At 49.6% G+C, this 26,797-nt stretch overlaps 15 protein-coding genes across 15 annotated transcripts; 10 read left to right on the top strand and 5 right to left on the bottom strand.

The window, feature by feature from the left end:
* Positions 1–120: 120 nt before the first annotated feature.
* Positions 121–696, top strand: N7537_009254 (uncharacterized protein; the record flags this gene model as incomplete). The annotated part of the gene is made up of 1 exon (XM_056900308.1): positions 121–696. One exon carries the CDS (start codon positions 121–123, stop codon positions 694–696), a length of 576 nt encoding a protein of 191 aa, XP_056748976.1.
* A 142-nt stretch (positions 697–838) lies between these two features.
* On the top strand, positions 839–3,065 carry N7537_009253 (ABC1 kinase family protein; the record flags this gene model as incomplete). Its single annotated transcript, XM_056900307.1, has 3 exons — positions 839–844; positions 1,046–1,806; positions 1,865–3,065. The coding sequence occupies 3 exons, from the start codon at positions 839–841 to the stop codon at positions 3,063–3,065; spliced, it is 1,968 nt and encodes a 655-aa protein (XP_056748975.1).
* A 138-nt stretch (positions 3,066–3,203) lies between these two features.
* N7537_009252 (uncharacterized protein) lies at positions 3,204–3,770 on the bottom strand (the record flags this gene model as incomplete). Its single annotated transcript, XM_056900306.1, has 1 exon — positions 3,204–3,770. One exon carries the CDS (start codon positions 3,768–3,770, stop codon positions 3,204–3,206), a length of 567 nt encoding a protein of 188 aa, XP_056748974.1.
* A 443-nt stretch (positions 3,771–4,213) lies between these two features.
* N7537_009251 (transcription elongation factor DST1) lies at positions 4,214–5,134 on the bottom strand (the record flags this gene model as incomplete). The annotated part of the gene is made up of 1 exon (XM_056900305.1): positions 4,214–5,134. The coding sequence occupies one exon, from the start codon at positions 5,132–5,134 to the stop codon at positions 4,214–4,216; it is 921 nt and encodes a 306-aa protein (XP_056748973.1).
* A 1,147-nt stretch (positions 5,135–6,281) lies between these two features.
* Positions 6,282–7,541, bottom strand: N7537_009250 (GTPase-activating protein RNA1; the record flags this gene model as incomplete). The annotated part of the gene is made up of 1 exon (XM_056900304.1): positions 6,282–7,541. One exon carries the CDS (start codon positions 7,539–7,541, stop codon positions 6,282–6,284), a length of 1,260 nt encoding a protein of 419 aa, XP_056748972.1.
* A 346-nt stretch (positions 7,542–7,887) lies between these two features.
* On the top strand, positions 7,888–8,335 carry N7537_009249 (copper metallochaperone COX17). The gene is made up of 3 exons (XM_056900303.1): positions 7,888–7,961; positions 8,070–8,131; positions 8,191–8,335. Exons 1-3 carry the CDS (start codon positions 7,934–7,936, stop codon positions 8,329–8,331), a joined length of 231 nt encoding a protein of 76 aa, XP_056748971.1. The 5' UTR covers positions 7,888–7,933; the 3' UTR covers positions 8,332–8,335.
* Positions 8,336–8,659: 324 nt separating this feature from the next.
* Positions 8,660–10,566, bottom strand: N7537_009248 (dolichyl-P-Glc:Man(9)GlcNAc(2)-PP-dolichol alpha-1,3-glucosyltransferase ALG6; the record flags this gene model as incomplete). Its single annotated transcript, XM_056900302.1, has 3 exons — positions 8,660–10,043; positions 10,113–10,275; positions 10,329–10,566. 3 exons carry the CDS (start codon positions 10,564–10,566, stop codon positions 8,660–8,662), a joined length of 1,785 nt encoding a protein of 594 aa, XP_056748970.1.
* Positions 10,567–11,447: 881 nt separating this feature from the next.
* N7537_009247 (putative nucleolin protein Nsr1) lies at positions 11,448–12,953 on the top strand (the record flags this gene model as incomplete). Its single annotated transcript, XM_056900301.1, has 1 exon — positions 11,448–12,953. The coding sequence occupies one exon, from the start codon at positions 11,448–11,450 to the stop codon at positions 12,951–12,953; it is 1,506 nt and encodes a 501-aa protein (XP_056748969.1).
* Positions 12,954–13,726: 773 nt separating this feature from the next.
* N7537_009246 (uncharacterized protein) lies at positions 13,727–15,194 on the top strand (the record flags this gene model as incomplete). The annotated part of the gene is made up of 2 exons (XM_056900300.1): positions 13,727–13,865; positions 13,978–15,194. The coding sequence occupies 2 exons, from the start codon at positions 13,727–13,729 to the stop codon at positions 15,192–15,194; spliced, it is 1,356 nt and encodes a 451-aa protein (XP_056748968.1).
* Positions 15,195–17,208: 2,014 nt separating this feature from the next.
* On the top strand, positions 17,209–17,976 carry N7537_009245 (FMN-binding negative transcriptional regulator; the record flags this gene model as incomplete). The annotated part of the gene is made up of 1 exon (XM_056900299.1): positions 17,209–17,976. One exon carries the CDS (start codon positions 17,209–17,211, stop codon positions 17,974–17,976), a length of 768 nt encoding a protein of 255 aa, XP_056748967.1.
* Positions 17,977–18,871: 895 nt separating this feature from the next.
* Positions 18,872–19,342, top strand: N7537_009244 (uncharacterized protein; the record flags this gene model as incomplete). Its single annotated transcript, XM_056900298.1, has 1 exon — positions 18,872–19,342. One exon carries the CDS (start codon positions 18,872–18,874, stop codon positions 19,340–19,342), a length of 471 nt encoding a protein of 156 aa, XP_056748966.1.
* A 1,144-nt stretch (positions 19,343–20,486) lies between these two features.
* N7537_009243 (aromatic ring-hydroxylating oxygenase subunit alpha) lies at positions 20,487–21,773 on the top strand (the record flags this gene model as incomplete). The annotated part of the gene is made up of 2 exons (XM_056900297.1): positions 20,487–21,304; positions 21,359–21,773. The coding sequence occupies 2 exons, from the start codon at positions 20,487–20,489 to the stop codon at positions 21,771–21,773; spliced, it is 1,233 nt and encodes a 410-aa protein (XP_056748965.1).
* Positions 21,774–22,513: 740 nt separating this feature from the next.
* On the top strand, positions 22,514–24,033 carry N7537_009242 (uncharacterized protein; the record flags this gene model as incomplete). Its single annotated transcript, XM_056900296.1, has 3 exons — positions 22,514–22,759; positions 22,839–23,195; positions 23,290–24,033. 3 exons carry the CDS (start codon positions 22,514–22,516, stop codon positions 24,031–24,033), a joined length of 1,347 nt encoding a protein of 448 aa, XP_056748964.1.
* A 667-nt stretch (positions 24,034–24,700) lies between these two features.
* On the top strand, positions 24,701–25,751 carry N7537_009241 (putative catechol dioxygenase; the record flags this gene model as incomplete). The annotated part of the gene is made up of 2 exons (XM_056900295.1): positions 24,701–24,951; positions 25,046–25,751. 2 exons carry the CDS (start codon positions 24,701–24,703, stop codon positions 25,749–25,751), a joined length of 957 nt encoding a protein of 318 aa, XP_056748963.1.
* A 541-nt stretch (positions 25,752–26,292) lies between these two features.
* On the bottom strand, positions 26,293–26,652 carry N7537_009240 (uncharacterized protein; the record flags this gene model as incomplete). The annotated part of the gene is made up of 2 exons (XM_056900294.1): positions 26,293–26,480; positions 26,541–26,652. 2 exons carry the CDS (start codon positions 26,650–26,652, stop codon positions 26,293–26,295), a joined length of 300 nt encoding a protein of 99 aa, XP_056748962.1.
* Between the last annotated feature and the right edge of the window lie 145 nt (positions 26,653–26,797).

Below are 26,797 nucleotides of genomic sequence, written 5' to 3'. Positions count from 1 at the left end.
CACAAATGCGGGGGAATCACACACCTTTTTCCCCTGAAACTACATAAACTACACAAACTACAAGACTGCAATTAGAAGTCAAACCTCGGTCTTTTCTTTCTCATCCTCTCTTCTCGCATAATGCGGGTTTTCCTCGATCGCCTCTTCCTCGTCCTTGTCCTGTTCTTCTCCCCCGTCACAGCGCTCGGTACATCATGCTTCAAAGTCGTCTCCGCACTAGTTAGCCGACCGGGCTACCTCTTCGATAAATTCCAAAGTGAGATCTGCGACGTTGGATGTCAGCCGACTGTCCCGCACTGGGATCTATGGACGCGCAATAACACCTTTGTCCCCGCCGTCCGCAGTCTGGTGCAGCGCATGAATGTACCCCACAAAGAAGAGGCTCTGTTGAAGATGGGCGACGATGTTGCGCTCAATATCAAGGAAAGCTGCGGACCAATGCTAGGTGGTGGAATACACATTTGCTCTGATTCGGATACTCTGGCTGGGTTTGGCAACTGCTTCAAGCGCAATTTCCTCAAAGCTTCGATGAAACATCTTCCTGCTTTGATCCCAATGGCCTCAGAGGAATCGTGCAAGGAACAACTAAGGTTCTTGGAGAGTGATGAACTGTGGGATATTACGATTCCTCAAAATATGAGGGATTATGCGAAAGTGTGTGACACTTTGGGGCCTAATGACCATGATGAATTATGAATTATATCTGGATTTCAACTGTAAATAGTGCTATACATGGAATTAATATCACATCAATACTGATTTCACTCCATATCATCTATATCATCTATATCATCTATATCATCTATACCATCTATACCATCTATATCACGGAAATTAGATGCGAGTACGGAGTATAGTTTTGGTAATAAGGACATCGCTGAATTCCCCGAACTCCGACTCCGGGCGGAGCTACCACGGATGACGACAAGCCGAACATCTCCAGGGCTTACACTCAACATATAACACTTCTCACTATTCTACCTATTCTACCTTATACCTCAGATGAGACTTGATTTGAGTGCCAACACCGCAATGCAGTGATTAGACATTCGCCTCTCCACAACTTCATATGGCGCACACGACCTTTCTCCGCTCTCTGCGGCCCTCCATCCGTCCCTCAATCTGGCGCCCGCACCGATATGCCCACTCAAGCCAATTCCAACCTTTTGTACCACCGTCCCCAAGTTCCCTAGGGAAACCCACAGAAGCAAAAACTTACAAACGAACCATCAAATGGTTACGTCGAATCATCTATGCCTCACTAGCAACAGGCGTCGTCTACGGCATCGACAGCCAGTTCTACGCCTCGTCGCTGACCCGAACAGCCCGGACCTTTTCTCTCGGTCTCTTCGTCGCGCTCGATTACAAAATCAACTTCCGCCCACATCCGCCACTGGCCAGCTCTATCGCTGCTGTGCATGCCCGAAACGCAGAGCGCTTGTCAGATCTGTTGAGGCATAATGGCGGTCTCTACTTGAAGATGGGACAGGCGATTGCGATGCAATCTGCCATACTGCCCCCTGAGTTCCAGCGGATGTTTGCCCGCATGTTTGACGATGCGCCTCAGAATGACTGGAAGGATATCGAGAAGGTCATCCGTGAGGATTTTGGGAAGTCGCCTGAGGAAGTATTCGGTATCTCGTTTACCGGTGCCCCCGATAAGGGTGTGATGGAGCGCAAAGCTCGAGCTAGTGCTAGTGTTGCGCAGGTCCACTGGGCTCGTCTGCAGGATGGCAGGGAGGTCGCCATCAAGATCCAGAAGCGGGAGATCGTACAGCAATTGGCATGGGATCTTTGGGCTTTCAAGTGAGTTTGTCCGAGTTCGAGCTGCGAGAGGATGTTATGCTAACATTGAAACCAATAGGGTCGTGACCTTTATCTACAGCAAAATGTTCGACATCCCCTTCTACAGCCTCGTTCCCTATATTAGTGAAAGACTATCACTCGAAACAGACTTCGTGAATGAAGCAGATAACTCGGAAAACATGGCCAAGCTAGTTGCCGGTGAACCGCGTCTGCGCAATCGCGTGTACATTCCTCGTGTATACCGCGAACTGAGCTCGAAGCGCGTCATGACTGCCGAATGGGTAGAAGGCGTACGGCTCTGGGACAAAGACGCCATCACGCGGCCCTGGCGCGGCGGCTGGCGCCAGGGCAGTCCAGGCTGTCACGGTACACCGCTTGACCAACCGGAGACAAATTCTGAGGAGCGAAACCCGCGCACGTCGATGACCAAGCCAGATCGCGGCTACTGGCGAGGCCACAACAATCGCGGTGGACTGGGACTGTCTCTCAAGGACGTGATGACGACTATGGTAGACCTGTTCTCTGCCCAAATGTTCTTGTGGGGATACGTCCACTGCGATCCGCACCCGGGTAACATCTTCATCCGCCGCAAGCCATCCGGTGAGGCAGAGCTGGTTCTGATCGACCATGGCCTGTACATCCACATGGAACCGGGCTTCCGACACCAATACGCGCGCTTCTGGAAAGCGCTCCTTACCTTCGACAATCGCACGCTGGGCGAGATTGTCAAGGGCTGGGGCGTGAACAACCCAGATTTCTTCGCGTCGGCAACATTAATGCGTCCCTACAGTGGCGGGGACAAGTCTACACAGCGCGGTCTCCAGGGCCTAAGCAAGTCAGAGCGTGCAGAGCGACACTACGAGATGCAGCAGAGCATGCGCAAGGCTATCCGCGATATGCTAGGCGATGAAACCAAGTGGCCGCAGGAGTTGATCTTCATCGGTCGCAACCTGCGCATCGTGCAAGGGAATAACCAGTTCCTGGGCTCGCCGGTGAACCGCGTTAAGATTACTGGTATCTGGGCTTCGCGTGCGCTTATCGAGTCGCCGGATCTGCCGCTGGCCGAGAAGATCCGGAACATCGGTCGCCATTTGATCTTCCGCATGGTGCTGTTTAGCACTGATATCTTCTTCTATTTCACCAAGGTGCGACAGTTCTTGCATCTAGGTGGTGGTATGGAGGATGATATCGAGGCTCAGATGCAGAGTATGGCTAAGGATATGGGGGTTGACCTTAATCACAGCGTCTTCGAGGGATAGACCCCCGGTTTTGTAGAATCGTGTGGATGGAAGAGTTGGTATAGAATATATACCGTCTGGACCTATCTAGAAAAATCTCCCAAATAATGACACACACTTATGATTGGCACTCCCCACTGTTGGTTGATATATATCCTCCTACCCTGCCTTACCCTCTGCATCAAAATCCACATATATCCCCTCACCACCATCACCACCACCACCAACCCCAGACCCTACTAAATCCCCTAACCTCCCAAGCCTAGCAAGATACGCAGCCCCCGTATCCGCCCAAACCTGATACTCACATACCGCCAACCTCTCCCCACTTCCACTCCCACTCCCACTCCCATCAACAGCAAGCTTAATACGATAAGCGAACGTCTCATCCCACGCCTGTCGTGTCTCTTTCCAGACGAATGTGGCGGACCCACGAAACGAAACAGCCATACAGCTCGTATCAACCACCCAGTTCTCTTCGGGTTCGAGGACCATGTTCTTGATAGACAACAGGGAGGAGATAAGTTCGAAGTAAGTTGCTATCCCATCTTTGCCGGTAAATGGTCGGCCTAGGAAGGGGGCTAGTTGGGGGAGACCGTGTTCGTGGACTAGGGGGTTTGGAGAAGTTGTGAAGGTCGAAAGGAGGTTGTCGGGGTTTGGGGATGGGTTCGTTAGGGCTTCTAGGAAAGCGTGGATTGGTGCTAGGAGGTCTGCGCGTGTTGTCATGTTAAGGGATTTTTGTTGAGGTGTAGATGTAGGATATATAGATGCAGGTTTGATATGATGGAGGTGAGTATTGACATCAATATGACGTTGATATATATGTTTTTGATATCCTAATCCTACTGTTTATGTATGCAGTATCAGAAACAACCATCTATACTTGGGTAGAGTCGGGATCAATCATTGGGATATCTGAATTTTGGTAGATAGTTCACGACTGTTTTCCATCCATTTGCCCAGACGAGCTTCGCCCCCGAAAGGGAAACAGATGTAGAAGACATAAATCAAAGACCCCACAGTAGAACTCCAGCGTCTGCTTTCATAGCCTTCGCTTGATAGAAAGGATGAAAACGCGAGAAAGAGAAAAGCAAAAATGGAAAGAAAGAAACACCGAGTCCCCAAAGAATAATACATTTCCGCCCCAGCTCTCAAAACGTCCCCCAAGCTCACTGCCGCCAGGACTTGCCGCAATTCAGACACGTACAGAACAGGGTCATCGGTTCATCAGCCGCACGAGTCTGAGCCTCAGTGTAGGTAACCTTGCGCTGACCACACTTTCCGCACTGCAAGCTCTTACTGATACTGCGTTCCTGCTGGGCAACCATAGCCTTGTCCATATTCTCCTTCTGAATCTTGGCATCCGCCTCACGCTGCTCAACGGAGCGCAGTTCGTCGTGCGTCATGCGCACAAATTGGTCAGCGGTAATTTCTCCCTCGACAACGCGCACCCGGAGCTTTGGGTTCGATTTGTTCTTCAGGTTCTGGAAAAGACTGCGGATCTTTGTCCGGTATTCCTCCTTCGTCTCCGGTCCAAGGTACTTGTAGGCGGAAATCTCCACTGCAATGGCGCGCGATAGAACAACCCTCGGAGGCTCGGTTGATCCAACACAGAGTCCATCGTACATCAGTCCCGTGCAGCTGTCACGCACTCGGTTCCCGGTATGATTGATCTCCGCCCCATCTGCCTTCCAGGTTCGCTTATCCGGAGGCACGGATAGCTTCGACGCCTTGTCTGAGGGTGTAGCAGCGGCTGGGGTGGACGCTCCTGTACCGTTTTGCGCTGGTCGTGGAGATCCGCTCGAGCCACGACTGGCTGCTGTACCACCGCCCTGTTTCTGCTTGTTGACCTCGGTCCGCCACTTGGAGACGATCTCGCTGGAGAGCCGTGCGACTTCGGGAGTCTTGCTTTGCTTGAACTTGTTGACGATGATTCCGATGCGCGTCTGTCGGAGGAGGTCTTCGGTTGCCCGGACGCCGGTTTGGATGTCCTTCAGGAGACCCAGGATCACAGCTGGAGACTCGTTCGATGTCGCGGCTTTGCCCAGGGCCTTGGCCTTAGCTTCGATCTCTTTGGCGTCCATCGCCATGTTGTGCGGGGTAGAGGGATAACGCGATCAGAGTGCGTAACGGGGTCAATGGAGGACCGGATGAGAAAGATTTAGGAGACCTATAAGCCACAACTGTCAGCATGTCATCTCAAAAGCTTAGAACGCAGGGTCTTTATTAGCCCCGGATGCCGGCGCATTCTGCAGAACCACGCCATGCACATTTGTCCCTTTGGGATCACAGATAATGGCGCCCATATGCCTTCAACAAATGTCACACAAAAACACGGCCATCAAAATACCCCGCCACAGAGACTCACGCGGGAAATGGTGGTAGCTGTCAATTTGCACGTGCCCACATTCTCCCTCATTTGCCTTCGGAAACTCGACCAAAACAAACAGAAAAGCTTGGAGACAATGACATGAGAGCTGTTATACATATTGCGCCATGAATAGCAATGGGGAATTGCGCAGAAGCAAGATGTAGTGAGGGGTGTTTTGCGCGGGCGCTCACCTAGAGATGTTTCACGGTCGCGTCAACGATATAGTGTTGGGAGATGGGACCGGCAAAGAAAACAAAGAGCGGAAAGGCGACGGCAATGGAAGCGCCAGTAGTGACAGGTATGGTAGATGGGGTATGTCAAAGCCGACAGAGGCAAAGGGAATTTGATGAGCTGCGATGTCCGAGGTTTGCGCCAAGCCTCGCATTCCATTTTCGGAAATTCTTTTTCCTTTAATTTATATGCAGTTTTGTATATACAACTACTTGGTTAATTTTCGAAAATTTATAATTATTTGAATGGCCCTGCTTGTCCAGATATGTATTCTATCTATATGGTTGTGTATCCTCCGAAGAAAACAGGAAGAGTCCATGGCTATGCAAACAGAATGTGGATCAAAGCAAAGGAAATTATGTGCAGCTAGGGTTTCATCATTGTAGATTGGGGGTATAACAAATGGGGGTCTTTTTGAAGGTAAAGCGTAAGCGTCGTCAGTCAGATCCTCATACCCGAAGCTTGTGAGTGGCCGTGGACACAGATAGGGACCATGAATGGCCAAGAGGACACCAATAAGCCAAGGGCGCGGGTCACAGCCATTGGTGATATCGACGTGGCATTGGATCCATGATCCGTCCGTGATGGAAGGCAGGTACTGATAGAAGTGACAATTCTCCAACAGCGCCAGAGGTTTAGATAGCCGTCTTGCCCAGAACATCGGCCAGGTCGTCGACGTCCCGGTCATCTCTCCGAGCAACCTTCTCTTCCTCAGCAAGCTCGGCATCCTTGAGGTCCTTCTCAGCCTTGGCCTCTTCCTCCTCTTCCTCCTCCTCTTCTTCTTCCTCCTCTTCTTCCGAACCCTCCTCCTCGAGTTCATCCAACTCATCAACACCCCAAGTATCCTCGGGGTCCTCGTCGGTACCGTGCTCCTCCTGTCGAGCCTCCAAGAGCTCACGCAGGTCAACGATGTTAGGGTCATCCTCGGAGAAGATGTTTCCGTTGAGCTCGATACGACGGAGGCTGGGAAGTGCGGTCTTGGCTGCGTGAGTGAAACCCTTGACGGCTTCCGCCTTCATCTCGTTGTACTGCAGACGCAAAGTCTGGAGCTTCTGGTTCTTGTTCGCGGCCAAAGCCCGGGCAACCTTCACACCACCACGGGCAGAGAGCAGACAGTCGCCGACACCAAGCTCGCGCAGAGAGGGCCAGCCAGACAAGGCGTTTGACAGAGCAGTGGAGCCCACATTGGTGAAAGTGTTATCCTGCAGATCGAGAACCTCCAGGGAGTGCGCGTGGTAGAGACCCTGGGTCAACAAGTGGCAGATACCCTCCGATCGGATACCGTTCTGTGTCATCTTAACCGACTTCAGCCCGGCAGCGTGGGCCTTGTAGGCCCGAGCCCATGCCTCCATACTGCCGTTCTCCAAGCGGTTTCGTCCGCAGACAACACTCTCCAGCAGCGCAACCTCCTCGCCACAGTTGCGAGCTTCCTCCTTGCGCTCAGCCAGCTTTGATAGCGCATCAGCGACCTGAGATCCGGCGGCAGGGCCGAGTCCATTGTTGTTCAGAATGAGGTGGCGGAGGGGCACGTGGCGCGAGAGGAATTCGATAAGAGGGGCCTGAGTTCTGAGACCAAAAGCATTGTCGTTAAGGTTAACGGTGTGGACGGTCGGGATCTTGAGAATGGCGTTCAGGAGTGAGTTCAGAGCAGTGGGGATTTCAGTCAGGAGACGACCGGTGAAGATGTCGTCGAGGTAGGCAGCTTCGAGGCACTTTTGAGTCTGCAAGACCTCGGCCAGGCGCTTGGAGGCATCAATGCCCAGGGTGTTTCCACCAAGACGGATTTCAGTGTAGTCGGTATTGTCAATCAAGGGCTGAATGTGCGCATTCATGTCCTCGGCGCTGTCGAGCTTGAGGACTTTGCCCTCGAGGGAGAAGACCTTAGGAGGGGCCATGGCGGGGTAGTTGATGAAGTGGGATATTGAGATAAGAAAAATAAACAAAATAGGATAAGAGTGAGGTCAATGACAGACAATATCCCAGCAATGAGGAGACCCAAGTAGACCCAAGTAGACCCAAGGATAGAAAGAAGAAAACCGAAACAGTCTGTAGTGTAGCAGAAAAGGAGGCGACCCCCGAAGAGGCAAGTTTGTTGATAACAAAAAAAAAAAATAACTACGGCGTGGCATAGAGACCAGTTACGCTACATGCGCCATTAATAATGTCCGATGGTGTCAGCCCCGGAGATCACCGTGAGGACTTGTTCCCATTTCTTGTACTTGACACTCCCTTTCTGTCTGTCGTTTACTTAAAAATATTCATCAAGCACATCTGAATATCTATCACAATGTCCTGGCTCTTCGGTTCCTCAAATGGTAAGCGCCAATGTCTCTTTTCGTCTACCTGGGCCGAATACTTGTGCAATGCGCCGGTCATATATATCAGAGAAAGACCTCGACCCTTGCTTACACATTGCTTCACAGAGAAAAGCGCCGCTGCCCCTGAGCAAGCGCCCGCTCAGCCTGCCCAGTCCGAGAAGCCCAAGGTACGACCCGATACTGCCGGACCAACAAGTGCAAGCGATTAATAATGCCTTCCTTCTAGCCCTGCTGCGTCTGCAAACCCGAGAAGACCGCGCGCGATGACTGCATGCTTTTCTCCAAGTCCGACAACCCCGAGCAGGAGTGCAAGTCCACCATTGAGCAGTACAAGACTTGCATGGCTGGATTTGGTTTCAAGGTCTAGACTCAATCTCTGACCGAATAGCCTCGGCTGTACTACCACTATACAACATTGTATCATAGCATTCATTGGCAGGAGTTTCTTGTTTTCTTTGGATACCGTCTGTTTTTAGGGCATGTTTGCCCATGTGTGACATATTGCAATCTAGAGTTTGGACTCCAGATGAAAGGGAGGAGTTTCCCAATACAACGTCTCACCTCTTATAGAACGAATTTCAAATCGAATCAATCACATTAATAAAGTAATCTAGCAGCTATACTGCCTCATTTTGGATAATCATATAATATGGGGTATCACTGAAAATCATACAGCCATCCACCTAGGCAAACAATCACTGCTTCTTTTTTTGGCTTTCCTCCTCGGTCGCCTGCCGACTGATCTGGCGACATTGGGTATATAGTTTCCACATACACCACATATAGGCAATCCCGAACCCACCTGCTCCGACCAGGGCATTCAAGACTACCCAAAGATCTGGCTTTCCGGGCGGCGGAGGCACGTATGCCTCAAGGATATGCCAGGCAATCATGGCCAAATAGAAACCAAAGTGTAGGAGAGTCGTGAGAGTGCTGGGCTCGAAGTGAGCATTGGAGTCTTCCGGGGATGCCCGACTTCGGTAAGTCTCGAAAGAAGTAGGAGGTAAGCCGAGGAGATAAGCCCACAGCAAAGTCATAACTATGTAAGGAACGCGAAGCTCATCGCGCTTAAGGAGGGGGTACATGGTCCACGAGCCAAGCACGTTGGCCCAGCCGACCCAGGACCGTGTTTCTTTGCTCAGTCCACCGTTACCCGCAAGTAGCAGGGTCATCGGTAGCAGAGGCAGCAATACACTCTTTTCATGGACCTGGAAAGAGAACAAGAAAAATCCCCAAGAGACGGCGGATAAAGCGGGGAGGAGAAGCGAAGCGCGGGGGTGGCGGAAGATGATAGCACAGGGAACAATGATTGACGCCAAAGTGGCACCGAGGGATGCTCGCTGCAACAACGTAGCATCAAAGCGGGTGAGCTTGTAGAAAGTGTGAATGGCGCACCAAGCGTTGGCAACTTTGTCTTCGAAGAGCCCACGCGCAAAGGGGAACACCCGATGAATGATCTGTGTTAGTTGGAATAATAGGCCATATGCAACGGAGTTCTTGTTCATCTGGACAGGAAGTACCTGCAACAGAGGTGGAACTGGAGAAGATGCAAATATTTTTCGAGCTTCGGCATTGGAGGCACCAACCATAAGAGGGGTCAACAGCAAAGCAAAAGTAGCTAATGTGATGAGGGCTATGCTCACAAGGCGGGGGATATTAACCCGAGGGAATGTGCAGACACCGAGAAGGTAGGCGAACATGACTGGTGCATAGTACAACGCCATCTGTTTGAATCCCAGTGCACCAACGAAGAAAATACAAGCCCAGAGCATACGTCCCGCCAAGATAGCATCCAAACTTGCGACAACTAATCCTAACATGACTGTGTTATATTGGAAATGGCCATGGTCGATGAGGATATTCGCTGGTTGAAGGAGGATTGCCACGAGAGCAATTGAGGCGGACCATGCATGAACACCCTGCATCCGAGTGTAGCGGCGGAGGAAATTGACCACGGCCGGGATGAAGACGAAGTATTCAGATACGACAACGGTGGCGCGCATGTATACTTTCAAACGGGGGTCCTCAAAACCTCGGGAGGCATCCAAGGCGAACCAGGTTGGATCAAAGGCGGAGCCACTAGACAGGCCGACAGGTCAGCAGGAAGCCATGATAAGTCAACAATGAATGGTAGGTAGGGATATATACATCTTTCCGAGTAGCCAGCTGTGATATGCGGTCAATGGTGGATAATCGAGACCCCAATATTGCAGATCGTATGTGTACCACTTCGCCAAAGGCAGATGTGTGGTAATTTCCATCCAATGCCTCTGTGCTTCAAAATCACCGTGCATAGGGGGAACCTGGAAGCCTAAAAGGGGTCAATTCTTGGATACACCTCCAAAGAGAGACAATGTCGCATACCAGAATAACCCCATAAGCTGACAGCCCATCGGAACAGGCCAACGGTCATAAGGACAAGTGGTAGGATCAGCCATTGAGACACACCGGCCCGAGCAGCCCACAGAAATGAGACCAGCGGAAATGCTGGAGATTGCTTCCCCTCGCCCAGATCCAAGATCAGGTTATTGTTGGAGCCGGGGGAGATCGCAACCTTTCTCTTCTTGCGGGGGCGGTGCGAGGAGGGTGTCGGAGGGGCCATCACGATAAAGGCCAAAAAGGAAGTTATATTCTCATTGACCGAGTTAAAAGAAAAGTCGAGGGTCTAAGCGAGTAGAAGTGATAGTAGAAGAATTGACGTAGTACAACGTAGACAAAAGCAGAAGATACCGCTAATTGACACGCGATTGTGAGTCGTCAACAGCCACTGGACAGGTACCCACATAGTCTTGAGACTAAGTGCCTGTTTTAACCTGTTGTGGAAGGCGGAGTGGTTCTGCCAGCCTCTGAATTTTTTTTTCAGAAAATTTTCCTTATCAGAGCTGATGGTCCCCCAGCTCTTCCCTTTTTTCTTCTTCTTCTTCCCATCCTCTCTACTTCCTTTTCTCATTCCCCTTTAAAAAAAAAGCAGTCTGTTTCAGGTTGCTTTATTTATCTCTTGAATACTCAAGAGATCTCTATCACACTAACTAACGCAGTCGCGTGGGTTTTATTTCGTAAGTTCGTTCGGATACTCTGAGGGCTTTTTATCACTCTGAGGGCTGTGGGCTTGACATACATCTATTCTGTGGGCTCTGTGGGACTTCTTCCTCGTGGGTTACATATTCTAGACAGTATTGGCTGTCGGTTGCTTGTGGGCTTGAAAACTTGTCCGTCCGTGGGTAGTGGGTTAACGTCCAGCTGTGATTTAGTTCACTTCTGGCAGTTCTTCTGAGGGCTGTTGTTCCATTTTACACATCCAAAACACGGGTGCTTTGAGGGATCGTGGGCTTTGCCGCACATACTACAAGAATTTCACTTGTAACTACAGTATGTGCCACCCTACCCAAGCTACAAGCCTGCCTCCAAGCCCTCTCTACCCATGAGTCCCCTCAATTTTATCAATTAGCAAATGCTAATATCTCGTCTCGCCTTTAGTTCAAAATGTCCAAGACATCTACCAAGGTTGCCGATAAGGCCAGCAAGGCCAGCAAGGCCTTGAACAAGGTCAAGGATGCTGGTGTCACCAAGGCTTCCCAGTCCCCCGCCGCCAAGAGCAAGGCCGTTGCCAGCAAGGTCGCCTCCAAGGAGAAGGCCTCCAAGAAGAACAAGAAGAAGGAGCCTACTCCCAGCTCCTCCGAGTCTGAGTCCGAGTCTGATGAGGACATGAAGGATGCTTCTTCCAGCTCCGAGTCTGAGTCTGAGTCCGAGGAGGAGAAGCCCGCTCCCAAGAAGGCCGAGAAGAAGGTCGCTGCTAAGGCTGAGTCCTCCGATTCTTCCGACTCTGACTCTGACTCCTCCGAGTCCGAAGAGGAGAAGCCCGCTCCCAAGAAGGCCGAGAAGAAGGTCGCTGCTAAGGCTGAGTCCTCCGACTCTTCCGACTCTGACTCCGACTCCTCTGAGTCCGAGGAGGAGAAGCCCGCTCCCAAGAAGACCGAGAAGAAGGCCGAGTCTTCCGACTCTTCCGACTCTGACTCTGAGTCCTCTGAGTCTGAGTCCGAGGCCAAGAAGGCTTCTTCCGACTCCGAGTCTGGTTCTGACTCTGACAGCTCTGACTCTGACTCTGACTCCGAGGAGACCCCTGTCTCCAAGAAGCGCAAGGCTGATGAGGAGCCTGCTGCCGCTGCCAAGAAGTCCAAGACCGAGGAGGTTCCCGAGGGTGCTGTCGCCAACCTGTTCATTGGTAACCTGTCCTGGAACGTCGATGAGGAGTGGCTCCAGCGTGAGTTCTCCGAGTTCGGTGAGCTCTCCGGTGTTCGCATTGTCACCGACCGCGAGACTGGCCGCTCCCGTGGCTTCGGCTACGTTGAGTACAACAGCGCCGCCGATGCCGCTAAGGCCATGGAGGCCAAGAAGGGTACCGATCTTGATGGCCGCACCATCAACCTCGACTACGCCGCCCCCCGTCAGGCCAACCCCCAGGGTGCCGACCGCTCCCAGGATCGTGCTCGCTCCTACGGTGACCAGACCAGCCCCGAGAGCGACACTCTCTTCGTTGGCAACCTTCCCTTCAGCGCCACTGAGGATGCTCTCCACGAGGTTTTCGGCGCCCAGGGCTCCATTCTCGGAATCCGTCTCCCCACTGAGCAGGAGACCGGCCGCCCCAAGGGCTTCGGTTACGTTCAGTTCTCTTCCATCGATGAGGCTAAGGCTGCTCACGGTGCTCTCAACGGCCACGAGCTCGAGGGCCGTGCTATCCGTCTTGACTTCTCTACCCCTCGCCCTGCCGGTGGTGACCGTGGTGGCTTCGGCGGCCGTGGTGGTGGTGGTCGTGGTGGTGGCCGTGGTGGCTTCGGTGGTCGCGGCGGCGGCGGTGGTTTCGGTGGACGCGGTGGTGGTGGTCGCGGCGGTGGCCGTGGTGGCTTCGGCGACCGTGGCGGCCGTGGTGGTGCCCTCAACAAGGGCAAGGGCTCCATCCCCGAGTACAAGGGTACCAAGGTCACCTTCTAAGCTTGAGGTTCTTTCCTGCATACGTTTGATTTCCGCAACATATTGGTGTCCATGGGTCTCAGGTTTTCTTTTTAGAGAAAAAAAAGTTCGTGTTTAATTACGTGTAATATGATCTTAGCTAGCTCAGGTATCTTTAATTTGATACATTTCAATTTTCATTTTGATCTACTTAACCTGCTTTTCTTTTAAGTTTGTGGAACCATCGGGTAGTATATTGCCAACGGATGCCGCCTTCCCCGCAATATTCCTTGTTTTGCCTGCGAAGTACCTTGGCTCATTTATCTATGCTTCTTTGATCGAACTATTGATGAAAGAAGGTCTCTTTGCGAGCTCCTTGAATCCCAAAATTCTACAATAAGAACCTCAATATTCGCCCTTTCCCACTGACAAACCCTCGCATCGTCTTTCAACCTCTGCCTCGTCACGGGCTGCAAATCACCTGTTCGGTCTGCAGATCAACTCATCATCTGGAATCTTTCCACCTGGGAGATATCTTTATCTTTCTCTTGTCACCCTTCTTTTCTATTCCGCAAGATTAATCTGACTATTTTATTTTCCTCTTAACTCCTTTTATCTCCTGGTTCTTGTGAGCAGAAAGGAGGATAAACTCCCTTGGGCATCAGTGATCGTCGACTCCATATTTGATAAGATAATCTTCCCCCCACCCACGTTGACCGCTCTCTTGTACTCCAGGGTGGCCTGATCCCCTCTCTTCTATATTTCTATTTCTATTCACATACCCCCTTCTCTCATATTCTTGCAACTCTTCGGATATGCAACCAAATCACTGCGACCTGCTGGGTCAGGTGCGTGAGCCTAGAGCCGCAAGTCAGATGACGCGCGATGGCCATCAGCCGCTTCGGGATAACGGTCAGCCTCAGCAATCCGGTGCGGCACCCATGAGATCAGAGGGTATGTAGTCTTTTTTATAATCTGACTAGTACCACCTCTGCCGATGAACTTTCAATATGCATACAAAATCCCTCTCACATCGCTATAATGTACTCACTACGATACTACATAGATTCCTGGATCGACGTGTCCTCGCAACCGTCCTCTTCCTCCTTCTCCTCTGCTGCCACGAATGAAGACATAATTACCACCGGATTGCAGGTCGAGCGTGGAGAAGCGGGCGCATATCAGCGCCGTAATCGGCGACGCCGTCTACAACATCTTGCTGCTATCACCACAGCCCAGGTGGACTATGCATCGCGGGATGCTAGCCAAGCCAGTAGCAGCCAAGAGGAATATGAGGAGAGCGAAAGCGAGTCTGACCGCGTTCTCAGCAGCTCAAATGAAGATATAACCCGCCCAGCGCTCCCAGCCGCATTATCTGCGCGCTCTGCACCGCTATCATCAAGTTCAGACGCTGCCTCCAGCGATGATGAAGATGATAGTTCTACTGCCCTAGGTATGGGCATCAGCCCAGCACCTTTTGTACCTCAACCGAACATATTCACACACCCACCGGCCACGTCAGAACCTGGATGGACTGCACGGCGCCCTCAACCCAGTATCCCGTCTACATCTACTCACCGTGCAGCTTCTCGAAGAGAATCATACCCTAGCCCACGATCATCACGGAGAACTCAATACCAGCACAGCCCTTACAATATGATCTCCCCTTCCCATCATGCTGACCACGATGCCGCCCTTCGTGCTAGTCTATCCACACTTCTTTCATGTGCGGCTGCCGCCAGAGGTCTCCCGAAGAATGATAATCGGCCACCATCCACCCCAGCTGCTCCCTCTGGTAGCGGACAACCAGCTTCATTCCGACTTGTAGGCCCATCGGTTGCCATGGGAGAGGAGAACAGCGACGAAGAGGACTCATCCTCGCCGCAGTATCCAGAGTCAAGTCCGTCTATAAGAGCACCAACGGTATCATCTGACCCTACTGTCACCAAAGCGAAGCGCCGTTCAAATTCCCCTAAAGACCGCAGTGCTGCCTCGAAGAAGAGTCGTCGCGTGAGCATGACAGATTCAACAATGACTGTTAGCCCCACGATCATGACATGGGTTATCAGCGCCGGGGTTGTCGTTCTATTCTCTGCAATCAGCTTTTCCGCAGGATACATGATCGGTCGTGAGGTTGGGCGAGCTGAGGTCGGAATGATGGGAGATGGTGTTCCTGGTCCTCGCCCCTCAGCAGCGTGTGGCCAGGAAGCGGTCCGCGGCGGACTTCGAAAACTGCGCTGGGGATCTGCGGCTGCAGGTTCTGCTAGTCTTGCATCAATGTAATGTTCTATGAAGAATTGCGAAGATGATGTCAACGAATTACGATATGTGCCGCTCGAATTGCGTCCATGCTCCTCTGAACATGGAACCGTATACCGGAACGTCATCATGTTTCTCTGTTTGATTGATATTCTACTCTAGTCTCATTGACTGATTGTCATTGGGATTCGGTTGTTATATGCCGGGAGGTCTTGCGACCTGCTGACCATCAAAAATCGGCGCACCCTTATGTTTCACGCAAATGGCTTCTGTTTTGGAGCGATGGAGTCTTGGTTTTAGTCCCCCTTGGGGATTATATGATGGTTTCTTTCCTATTTCCTGCGATGTTCAATCTATACCCTCCTTTAATCACTCCATCTTATATACATGTGTCGAATGAATGACTCTTGCAAAATTGGACTTCTGTTGGTAGTATATTAAGCCATGTCTCACGTACTGTCCCAAGCACCCATTTGGATACCGCTAACGCTCATTTATCCTCGCTTTCTCTTTCAAATCTCACAATCCCACGTTTTAGAGTCAGCGGGAACTTCCTCAGCAGTGCCGCCTGCCCAGGTCTGGACCTTGCCTTCCTTTTATGCGTTGATCCTGTCTACAAGTTCTCAAACTAAGCCAGATTGATCATTGGAAAAACCACACTGGCCCAAGTGAGACTTGATATTGGGGTGTATAGCGGACTTGGGATTTCTTATAATGTTGGCTATACCTGTTTTAACGCCCAGAGGACCATGGCGCATCTAGAATTGACTTTGTACCAGACAAGCTCCCGCGGTATCCACCACGCTAGCGAGCGTAAAATTGTCGATCTTGGAGCATTTTAGAAAGGGGGTATCTCATTGTTGCCTGCATGTATATGTAAATGACGAAATCTGCATTTCATAAATCAGAAATAAGAGAAACGGGCCATAGGTTAATTTATGCAACCCCTTCCATGTTGATACTTCCCTATGGCTCGAATCGTATGAGTAACACCTCCCTGGAACCATTTGTCACTTTTTCCATGTTCCAAAAGTGGAGTTAAAAACTTAGACCTACGGTTTGGTTTGGTGCGGCCATACTGAGATTCAAACTGGAAAATCCCAATTGGACAGCATGAGCCGAATCATGTGCCGCACTAGACCCAGAGGAATTGCCAGGGCGATACAGCAGAATATTATTGACCATGGTTCCCATAACCCCAGCAGGTGTGATCAGTATTCTGAAATTGGCGGCGTAGAGTTGCACGTTGAGCTACAACTTAATTGCTAGACCTAGTAATGAGGCGAGGTGCCAGTGTAGTTCCTCAAAAAGCAATTCTAATGGAGACTGAAGTTGAAATGATGGAGACTTGTTGGACTTCTTGTTTCCCGGTAACTTGAGCCATTAGTTCAACAAGCCTCGAAAAGGCAACATACTTCGAACAAATATAGGCCTAGATATAGCTCTGCTAGACTAAACTGGGTAAGATGACTTCGATGTCATTGGCGAAAAGCTCTTCTGAGCAAATTAAAGTACGGATTTGCGTTCTCCATGTATAGATTAAAGTGGGCCATCAACAGAGCTATCCAATAGGAGCTAGCCATCTTCCCAAATACATTGCGCTACACCTAATCCGGTTCACATGAAGTATACTAACCAAAATAGGTTAGACTGTCACTATGCTTCTAGGACAGCAGCTTTTCTCTTTTTTTTGAGAGCAATCATGAATCTCAAGTCTTTCGCTGTCAACATTGAATGATGGATGTGATCCGAACTGATCTGAATTTCATTTGACTTCTCGTCCTGGCCTACGGGCATTTGATAATCCGGTGGGGAAATATCAAAAGTCCCTGCGCCTTCCCGCCCCGCTGGGTCTGCAGCCGGTTGTACATGCCTTTAGTGGACGAATCTTTGAACACTAATAACAAATAAGCGATAATGTGAGATTTTGGGGGATCATGATTTCGGTTATTATTTTGTTGCTACACAATTGGTTTCACAACTTTCTGTCTTTCCCCTCTATCCTCCTCTGACAGCCACCTTTTAGTTGCTATTCAAAATGTTCTTCCAAAGCGCCCATGAGGAGAAAGACAAAGAAGTCTTGCTCCATTTCATCCGGCAAAACCCGCTTGGTGTTTTGATCACCGGCATGAACTCCTCTCAGCAAGACTTCCTACAGTGCACCCATGCCCCATTCGTGGTGGATTTCCCAGAAGAAACAGGCAAGACGGATCCCTATCTCCGTGCCCACATCGCCAAGCAGAACCCACAAGTCAAGACTATGATGGAAGCCGTGGATGACAAGCCACCAAACGTTCTCGAACTCGACGACGACGTACTAGTGCTTTTCAATGGCAAACACGACCATTACGTGACTCCGAAATACTACGTCGAGACAAAGCCAGACACAGGGAAGGTCGTGCCCACATGGAATTACTCCGCCGTCCAGGCGTATGGCAAAATGTCGCTATACTATGATTCTAAAACACCTGAGACTGGCGAATTCCTTGCCAAGCAACTGCGTGATCTTTCGCAGCATACGGAGAAGTCTATTATGGGGTACACTGGCGGCGAGAAGCCGGAGCCGTGGGAGGTGTCCGATGCGCCTCAGTCATACACTGACCTGCTGAAGAAGAACATCGTTGGGATCGAGATTCGAATCACCAAGCTTCAGGGGAAGTTTAAGATGAGCCAGGAAATGCGGCCCGGGGATCGCGAGGGTGTGATCCAGGGTTTCGCGAAGCTCGGAGGTGATACCGGCACTGCGATTTCGAATTTAGTGAAAGAGCGAGGTGAATTGCGTGATGCAAAGAAGCGAGACTTCTGATGCTGGAATGGAGATTTAGCATAACGTTATTCAAAGTTACTTCTATTGAAATTGCTAGTAGAGCGCGACTGTATAGCATGCATTGTATATGCTGGCCTTGAGAAACTAATTTACTTCTCTTATGCGAATATGACTCAATTTCTAGATTTCTGTTGAAGAGAGATAAAAATAAGGAGAGAGGCCACTGTTTGATGAAGACAAAGTGAGGATACTACATCAATTTTGGAGAGCTTTTTTATATGTCTAGGAAGAAGTGCCGCAACGTTCTAAATTATGAGATATCTCCCCATTTAACTATCATCTGCCAAGACCCCGCGCTAGCGGAACCGATTAGGGCGGGGTGCGCCCTCTGCATTTTATTCCGCGTTGCAAACTGCAAACTAGTTTACATTGAAATATACTTGTGTCGGGCTTCCAGAAAGCTACTTCTAAGAAGGTTTCACAATACTGGAAGAGGAATTGGAAGAGGGGGCCCATTACGGTACTTTGCCATTTGATTATTATGTCATAGTATGTCCACTCCTAAGGCTTACATGAAGATTTATGTTAACTAATGCCAAACAGGAACATTGGCCCGAGGGGTTAAAGGAGAGCTCCCAGCAATGGGAGCAACTAGCGTGGAAATACTAAGAGTTGTCACTTATTGATCGATTTGTCTGGCTCCCTAGCCGAATTCTTCGACTTCATGCTAACATTCGGTTAGAGCTACCATGACAGGGCGAGATGGGTCCTCGCTCAGATAAGCTCGCCTGATTTTACAGATGAGCAGATCCAAATTTTGAGCATTTACCAGTCAATTCACGAGCGAAATATTTGTGCGAATGAAGAAAGTATAATGCAGACAGTCTGGCTTCGGACATGCTACGATGAGGACATAAGCGAAAAATACGAAGATATGAAGACAGAGGGAGAGATCGATGCCGAGATAGGTCGTAATCGGTACCTTGACGATAGCAACCGCTACGCTTTTGACGACAGAACGCCAGATCATTGGAGACAGGTTCTAGCCCGAGTGCCAGGTATCACGGACTTCATGGGCATCGATGACGACAGAGGTGTCCTTAAATACCGGTCGTGGAAGAATGATGAGGAGATTCGGGCCCAATATGAGGACCTAGATGACGAGGAAGAGAAAACACTAGCCCTTAAAGAACTGGAGTTCCAGGTTGTGTTGTATCTCCTAGACGGCGTGGCCATTGAGACGGGTTTGATCAAGATGCTTTGGTTGGATGAGCATGGCAGCAGTGCATGGGAGAATCGAGTAGAGACATCTACTATAGAACCGCTTGCTGTAGCTTTTCTTGGCTGCACCCAGCTGAGCGAAATTTCGGGTGGAAGATATGGCCGAGGCTCCTTGGTTAGATAATGATCCATGAAAGGCCCAGGGATGAGAGGGGGTCCATGCAGTGTTGCAGTACTTTGGTCAAAGATCCTACGATAAGCTCTGAATGGCCTTGGAGGAGGGCTTCGATATCAGGCCCTATTGTATTTAGACATGTAAAATACTTTTATTACAAAATATATTGTAGGTAAAGCCTGATATGGTGCACTGGCGGTTAGAGCCTGCTGTAGGCCGAGCAATGAAACGGAAAGGGAAAGCCTAGAAATGTCAGAGTATATAGTGTACATAGCTGTAATATGTAATACGAGGGACAACTTATATTGTGTCTGTTAGCCACCCAAGTATATATTTTTTTATTAAACTTGTCTCGTTTACAACAGTAATCAAATATTTGCTAGACTAATGTACCTATATGTGATACATATAAAGCCCTGTGTCGTGTCTTTTCAGCCACATTGTCTATGAACTCCAAGTGGTTATGTATCATCTCGATCTCCAATGGATACCTACTTATTCCAATGCAAACCCCTCTAACTCTATATCCAACTAAGATGGAAGATTCTCATCTTTTGTTTTGTTAGACATTGGACATGATAAAGAAGCCAGGGCTTTGCATAGCGCTCCACACCGATAGCAAGTGTTTGTTTTCTAATTACAGACGTCACTTATCTCCATAACTTGAGAAACCCGAGTCCTCGTGATTTCATCAGTAGTATAGCTTGGCAATTAGGGCTTATGGGGCTTATTTATGCGAACTTCTATTGGCCGCCGGATCCGATCGGCGTTCGAAGTATGCCTGCCCAGCTCCAAAAGATGCGCTGTACCGTGGACTACGACATACCTGCCTGAGTATATGTCGGGTTTGATAACATTTTGGCCCAATAATATCATCGCCTTGTAGTACGGATTGTAGTATTATGGTGGCGGGTTGGCGGGTTGGCGGGTTGGCGGGTTCGATGTCTGTTTTTGGAAGATCCACCCGCCTCGCGATGGGTTGCCCTACCAAACTAGAACCAGGCCGTTCATATGACCGGAGTATAGACATGACTGCCAGTCTGTTATCAAATTGTCCCAGAGCATATAAAGGAGTCCCCCTGATCATGGGTAAAGCAACAAACACTCGAAGACCATTTCCATTGTACTTTCTTCTTACTTCATCATGTCTTCAATGTTCAACTACTTTGGCTTCAATGCCCCTGCCTCCAAGGAGGATGCCAAAGCTTCCCCTGTTCGTGCCTTGCCTGCATCATGGTACACTTCACCAGACATGTACGAACTGGAGCGCCGAGCTATATTCTCGAAGAGATGGCTCTTCATCACCCACAGCATGCAGTTGAAGAAAACCGGCGATTGGCTTCGTTACGAGCTTGCAGGTTTCGACTTCATCATCACTCGTGACCGGCAAGGTGACATCAACGCATTCCACAACGTGTGCAGACACCGTGCGTACCCGGTCGTTGAGAAAGAGGGTTCAGGAAATTCCCAAATCCTCGCCTGTCGATACCACGGCTGGTCTTACGGACTGAATGGCAAACTAGCCAAAGCTACGAAATACCAAGAGCTGAGCAATTTCGACAAGGAGCAAAACGGTCTTTTTAGAATTCATCTCAAGGTTGACGTTAATGGCTTTATCTGGGTCAATATGGATGCGAATGAAGTCCCAGAAGTGTCATGGGAGGAACATTTCCGGGATGTCGACAAGCAAGAACGCTACAAAGCCTACAACTTTGACAACTACGATTTTGACCATGCTTATGCGCTTGAGGGCGAATATAACTGGAAGATTCTGGCTGATAATTTCAACGAATGCTACCACTGCCCTACGACCCACGCCGATATCCCTGAATTCCTCAACCTTGAGTCCTTCGACAGCGATCTCAAAGATGGACACATCCAACACCACTGCGAGTCCACACCGGAGCAGATCGAGAAGGGTCTTTACACTGCCAGTACTTACTACTTCCCCATGTCTGCCATGGTTGTCTCGTAAGTATTCTCAGCCTATGCTTTCTAAAATAGAACATCCTCTAACATATACAGGCCACACTTCATCATGATTCAGAAATTCCTCCCCTCAAGCCCGAAAAGCTCCAAGATGGCCTACGAAATCTACCGAAACCGAAACTCCTCCGATACCGACTTCAAGCTTATCAGTGAGATGTACGCGCGTGTCATGGGAGAAGATAAAGTCCTCTGCAACAATGCGCAAAAGAATCTCGACCGAAATGTCTTCACGAGTGGCGAGCTTCACCCGAAGTACGAGAAGGCGCCGCTGTTCTTCCAGAGCACAGTCCGCGATGTCATCACTGAGCACTTTGAACGCGAGAAATCCGCGGGGCGGGAGATCTGGCCAGCGAGACCGAAGGTGGCATGCAATGCAGATGTCAGTGAGAAGGATGAGGAGATTTGCGCTTCTCTGGCTTGTGGAGCCCAGAGAGAGGTTTTGGCTTGGTGATTGTTTTGAGGAGGAGTATCTGCATTGCATTGGTTTCTTTCTGATTAACATGCGATATTTGGACTTCCTTGAATTAAATTTAGCCTTATTATTGCCGAGATTATGGCTGTGATGAGATTTGATTTAAAAGACGACCCTAATGGTTTGAACCAACATGAACATTCGCTGTGATCGTATATATCATGCCAATTCTTATCCTTTTTCGATCCTATTTCGTGCTGCCTCATGTCATGAAACCTTCCCTAGCTGGCTATAATAAAGGTCCTCTGTAGCCTTTCTCGGCTGAGGCTTAATTGCCTCTTTCGCTATCTCATGATGTTCTCGAGAACTAAGGTGCAACCGTAGCAAATATACATATCCATCATGTCAATCTTCACATCCAGAGCTCGTCTTTTACGGTGATTGAGCTACTCGGAATGATGTATGATGAGCATTACTGTGGTCAGGATCAAGAAAGGGGATCAATGTGTGACACAGACATATAGTTACCTATAGCAAAACAAATGTCAGCGCATAGCTACTAGGGCTTGAGCCCCACTTTTTATTTAAACCTGTTTTTTTTTTTACCGATTAATACCAAACACCCTTTGACCCCTGACTCCGACAAACCCCTTCTGCCTAAGGATGCCTAGAAAACAGTGCCAAGAAAATCCTATCGGGTTTAGCATGTTGGACTCGAAGTTTTATAAGGCCTGACGCGCTCTTTCCTGATTAACAATTATATTTCTACGTAACTGAACATGGCCTCATTCAATCTCCCCTCAGAGCTAATTGCGATCATCGCGTCTCTGTCCGACACGGAAACCCTCAAGGCACTGAGGCTAACAAACCACATGCTATGCGACTTCGCAACCAACAGTGTGTTCTCTACGGTCTCACTATACACCGATGATAAAAGCTGTGAAGCTTTTGAGTCCATCATAACACATCCGCAGTTAAAAGAACATGTACGCAAGGTTCGCCTTAATACTGTCGAGGTCGACTATGTAAGTGATGTATCGAACTAAGGCGGAGCAATATGTACTTGGCGTACATTCAATAGTTGGCTAATATGTATCACACTAGCAATCTGACCGAGATCACGATGAACTTGAGCTACCTCTCAAATGGAGGGAGCTCCTATCTATGCTTCCCAAAATTCCAAATCTCGAAAGCGTCATTCTGCGCTTCGACAAAAATGCCACGCTAGACGATGATTATCCTGAGGCACCCCAGTCAGTGGATTACCGGGAAACCATCATACAATGGCTGGGTACGGGGCTGGTGTCTTTAGAGCGACCGTTGAAAGAACTGGGGATTCAGAATCAGCAGAACGTGACACCATTGAGCAATGATTTCCAGCAAGTATTGGGCACCCTGAGTTCGCTGAGACTGAATGTTGTGCATTCGTCCGATTCTGCGTGCCCTGAGAACGAAATCGAGGTTTGTACCTACTCAGGCTTGTCCACAGGTCCAACATATATATGTCTAGGTTTTGGTTCCATTCCTTATACTAATTTGGTGCAATATCTTATAGAGAGAGGAAGTGGCTGAATTCCACGCACGTATACTCCCATCAGTCTGGCTGAAACCCACGATGGGATCACTCCGGAAGCTCTCTCTATATTCCAACTTTTACTGGGGGTTTTACCCTAAACTCAGCCTCGAAGGGATTCATTGCCCAAATTTGCAATCGCTCGCCTTGGGAAATTTCACCTTTTTCGAAGACCAGCAGCTCGATTGGATTCTGTCGCACTCGTCAACACTTGAAGAACTTTACCTCGATGATTGTTCAATTTTATTCCAAATAAGGGTATCGAGCAACGATTCCCAGCTTGACAAGTGTCCGCTACCGGAATCCAGAATGGAATTGAAATATCCTGGGGAGTGGGGTGAGGCCTGGTACTACGAGTATCCACGCCGATGGGATGACTATTTTGCCTCATTTGGGGCAGGCCTTCCACATCTCCGTCGTTTTGCAATTGGTCATAATGGAGCATGGTATTTAGATAGAGGGTATGAGGTGCCTTTTGAAAAAGAACTGGACCTTGTGCCGGCTTTGATGCGTGACCGGTACATGGAATTTGATGGTGGTATAGGACCATCTCAGTTTCTTTCACCGTGGTCAGACCCTCAAGGGGAGCATTGGCCACAACGAGATGACGAGGATCGTGAGGCTTTGAAGGCATTGTATCGGAAGACCAAGCAACAGGTAGACTGTGGAGAGTTTACTGTAGGAAATCGCGAGGTGGTCGATTTGGTAGAACTTCGTCCTTGGTGATGAATCAAAGTCAACGATCAACGAGCTAAATGAGAACAAAGCAAGCAACGGTTCTGGAATTTTTTTTTATGGATGAGCTATGGGTTCTTGCCGCGTTCATTTTCTATTCTCAGAGGATTTCTACCAAAAAAAATCGCCTCAGATTTTCGAGATTCTATATATCCTGGAGACGTGGGTCTATTTTAATCCACAGTGAAAGTTTGGGATCTATACTTATAAGTATTTGTTGTATCATTGGCCTCTCATTGCATGATAATCCATACATTGATATAATAGTAAGCCGGCACGTGAGTCGGAAGTTCTGGAAAAGTCAAAGCCGAACCAATCAAAAGGCGGTGAAAGCGGGTATGTGAAAGGGGGCTCACATCCCGGGGCTTACCCGCGGATAAGAGCTACCCCGGGCACCCCGGGCTGATATAATAGGGGACCAGCCGCCGCTCGGCTGTTGAGGGTTGACCGATGCCAGAATGGAACCATCTTGGATTCACGCGATCGTAACATTCGGCAGGTGGCAACGGGATTTTTGGCGGTTTGGCACCATCGCGCTTTCCCCACATCCATGACCAGCCGAACGATATGCCGTCGCGCGACATGTATATAGACCCTTAAAGGTCACGCTGACCTTCTTGACTTCTTAACTTTTTATAACTCTCTTGAATAATACAAAATGTCTTCCACACGCCAGTTTGACCCCACTTTCACTGCCTCTGTCGTCAATGGCATGGGCCCCAACACTCCCGAGCGTGCTCGCGTGGTTTTGGGTTCTCTGATTAAGCACATCCACGATTTTGCTCGTGAGGTTGAGCTAACCTCCGCTGAGTGGATGCTCGGCGTTGAGTTCATCAACTCTATCGGTCAAATCAGCACTCCTATCCGCAACGAAGGTCACCGCATCTGCGACGTGATTGGTCTCGAGTCGTAAGTCTTATATCTGACTTGATTTTTATTTGTTACTTCAAATAATAAAAATGAACTCTTCGAAGAAAAATGGAAAGCTAACTGATTTTATTAGTCTCGTCGATGAGATCGCCAACAAGATCGTCACCGAGGACGGTGTCTCCCCCACTTCCAACGTCATTCTCGGCCCCTTCTGGTCTCCCAACGCTCCCTTCCGCGCTCTCGGCGACAGCATCATCCAAGACCCGAAGCCCAATGGCCGTGTTACTTTCATGCACGGTGTGATCAAGGATATGGAGAGCGGCAAGCCGGTCGTCGGCGCCGTCTTGGACATCTGGCAAGCCTCGGCCAACGGCCAATACGATTTCCAGGACCCCACCCAGACCGACAACAACCTCCGCGGCAAGTTCCGATCGAACGAGAAGGGAGAATTCAACTGGTACTGCTACCACCCCACTCCCTACTCTCTGCCGACCGACGGCCCCGCCGGTGTCCTTCTCAAGCTTATGGACCGCTCGCCCATGCGTCCCGCTCACATCCACCTCATGATCACCCACCCCGAATACGCGACCGTGATCAACCAGATCTACCCCAGCGATGACCCCCACCTCGCTATCGACTCCGTCTTCGCTGTCAAAGATGATCTCGTTGTGGACTTCAAACCCAAGACCAACGACCCCAAGGCCACTCTCGACTTGGAGTACAACGTGAAGATGGCACTGAAGAAGCACCACCCTAACCCCAACTCCGCTCCCCCCGTGTCCTCCTTCGAGCGTCACGCCAAGGCGGCCAAGGAGGCACAGGCCCAGGGAAAGCTTTGAGCGGATGGGAAACGATTGCACTATTGGGACGGCGTTTTGACATGACACATGTACATAAGCATTTACTTGAATTTCCACGAGATAATCTCACGTTTTCACGATTTATCTCCCCCTCCCGCTGTATACTCCCATATTAATGTCGCCCAAAAGGCCCGTGGTATCAACTTAAGCTTTCAAGGTTAGCGCGTGTAACGTTTTAGATCGTGTAGATCTTCCGATATGCAGGCGACATCTTAATCTGCATATACCCGCCTACATGATGACACTGGCTTGGAGTCCGGGGTCAGAACATCTGGGCCAGTAATATTTAACGTCGATTTGGCCGCTAAACATTCCTCCGTCTATCGAGATATAGAGGCTGTGTCACTGCACCCTTCTTACTAGAACCAATAGTCTTATACCTAGTACAGACCTACGGAGAGCCCCGGATATTCAGCCGTCTTCCCCCTCCACAAGGCGCTACCAACAGGCATAAACGAAAGATATGTCGTTCATTCCCTAATATCAACAGACAAGAAACCAACTATACTACCCCTGTACATCACTGGAAAGTCCTCCGCGGATGTCCCGATGGATCAGGCCGCCAAGAAATATCATTTTCCTCTTCGGACGGTTCGTGGTAGGCCGTGGAGGACTGGGGTGCCGCCCGGCGAAGACGTTCTTCATCGATGAGGTTGGATTTATCAATGGCCTCCTTATAATCTTGGGCTGGGGTTGGTGTTAGCAGGTCTGAAAAAGACAAAACCAAAATATAGGGAATATGGAGAACGGTCGAGGAAGGCTGCGTACTCATTCTTTCGTCCATGTCAGAAGAACCGGCCTGAACAGGGTCTTTCATCTGTGAGGCGTCATTTGGGTCGACCTCGGGATTGAAGTTTGTGTGTTGGGAGCGGTCGGCCATTTTCAGAAGTTGAATTATTAAACTGATATGGAATATGGATTCAGCAATGTATAACGATGGTGGTGTTAGGAATTTGATGGTGGTTGGTGATCTGGCTATAGATATATGGTTGAATGGTCCTACGACGTCATCCTGACTATTCATG

Source organism: Penicillium hordei (assembly GCF_028827395.1).
Source record: "Penicillium hordei strain IBT 12815 chromosome Unknown utg000005l_segment0_segment0, whole genome shotgun sequence".
NCBI classification, from domain to species: domain Eukaryota; kingdom Fungi; phylum Ascomycota; class Eurotiomycetes; order Eurotiales; family Aspergillaceae; genus Penicillium; species Penicillium hordei.
This window is presented reverse-complemented; position numbering and strand designations above follow the sequence as displayed.

Coding starts and splice junctions, on each gene's coding strand:
- N7537_009249 (XM_056900303.1), top strand. CDS start 7,934: ATGTCCTGGCTCTTCGGTTCCTCAAATG. Junction 7,962..8,069: donor GCTCTTCGGTTCCTCAAATG/GTAAGCGCCAAT, acceptor ATTGCTTCACAG/AGAAAAGCGCCGCTGCCCCT. Junction 8,132..8,190: donor CCCAGTCCGAGAAGCCCAAG/GTACGACCCGAT, acceptor CCTTCCTTCTAG/CCCTGCTGCGTCTGCAAACC.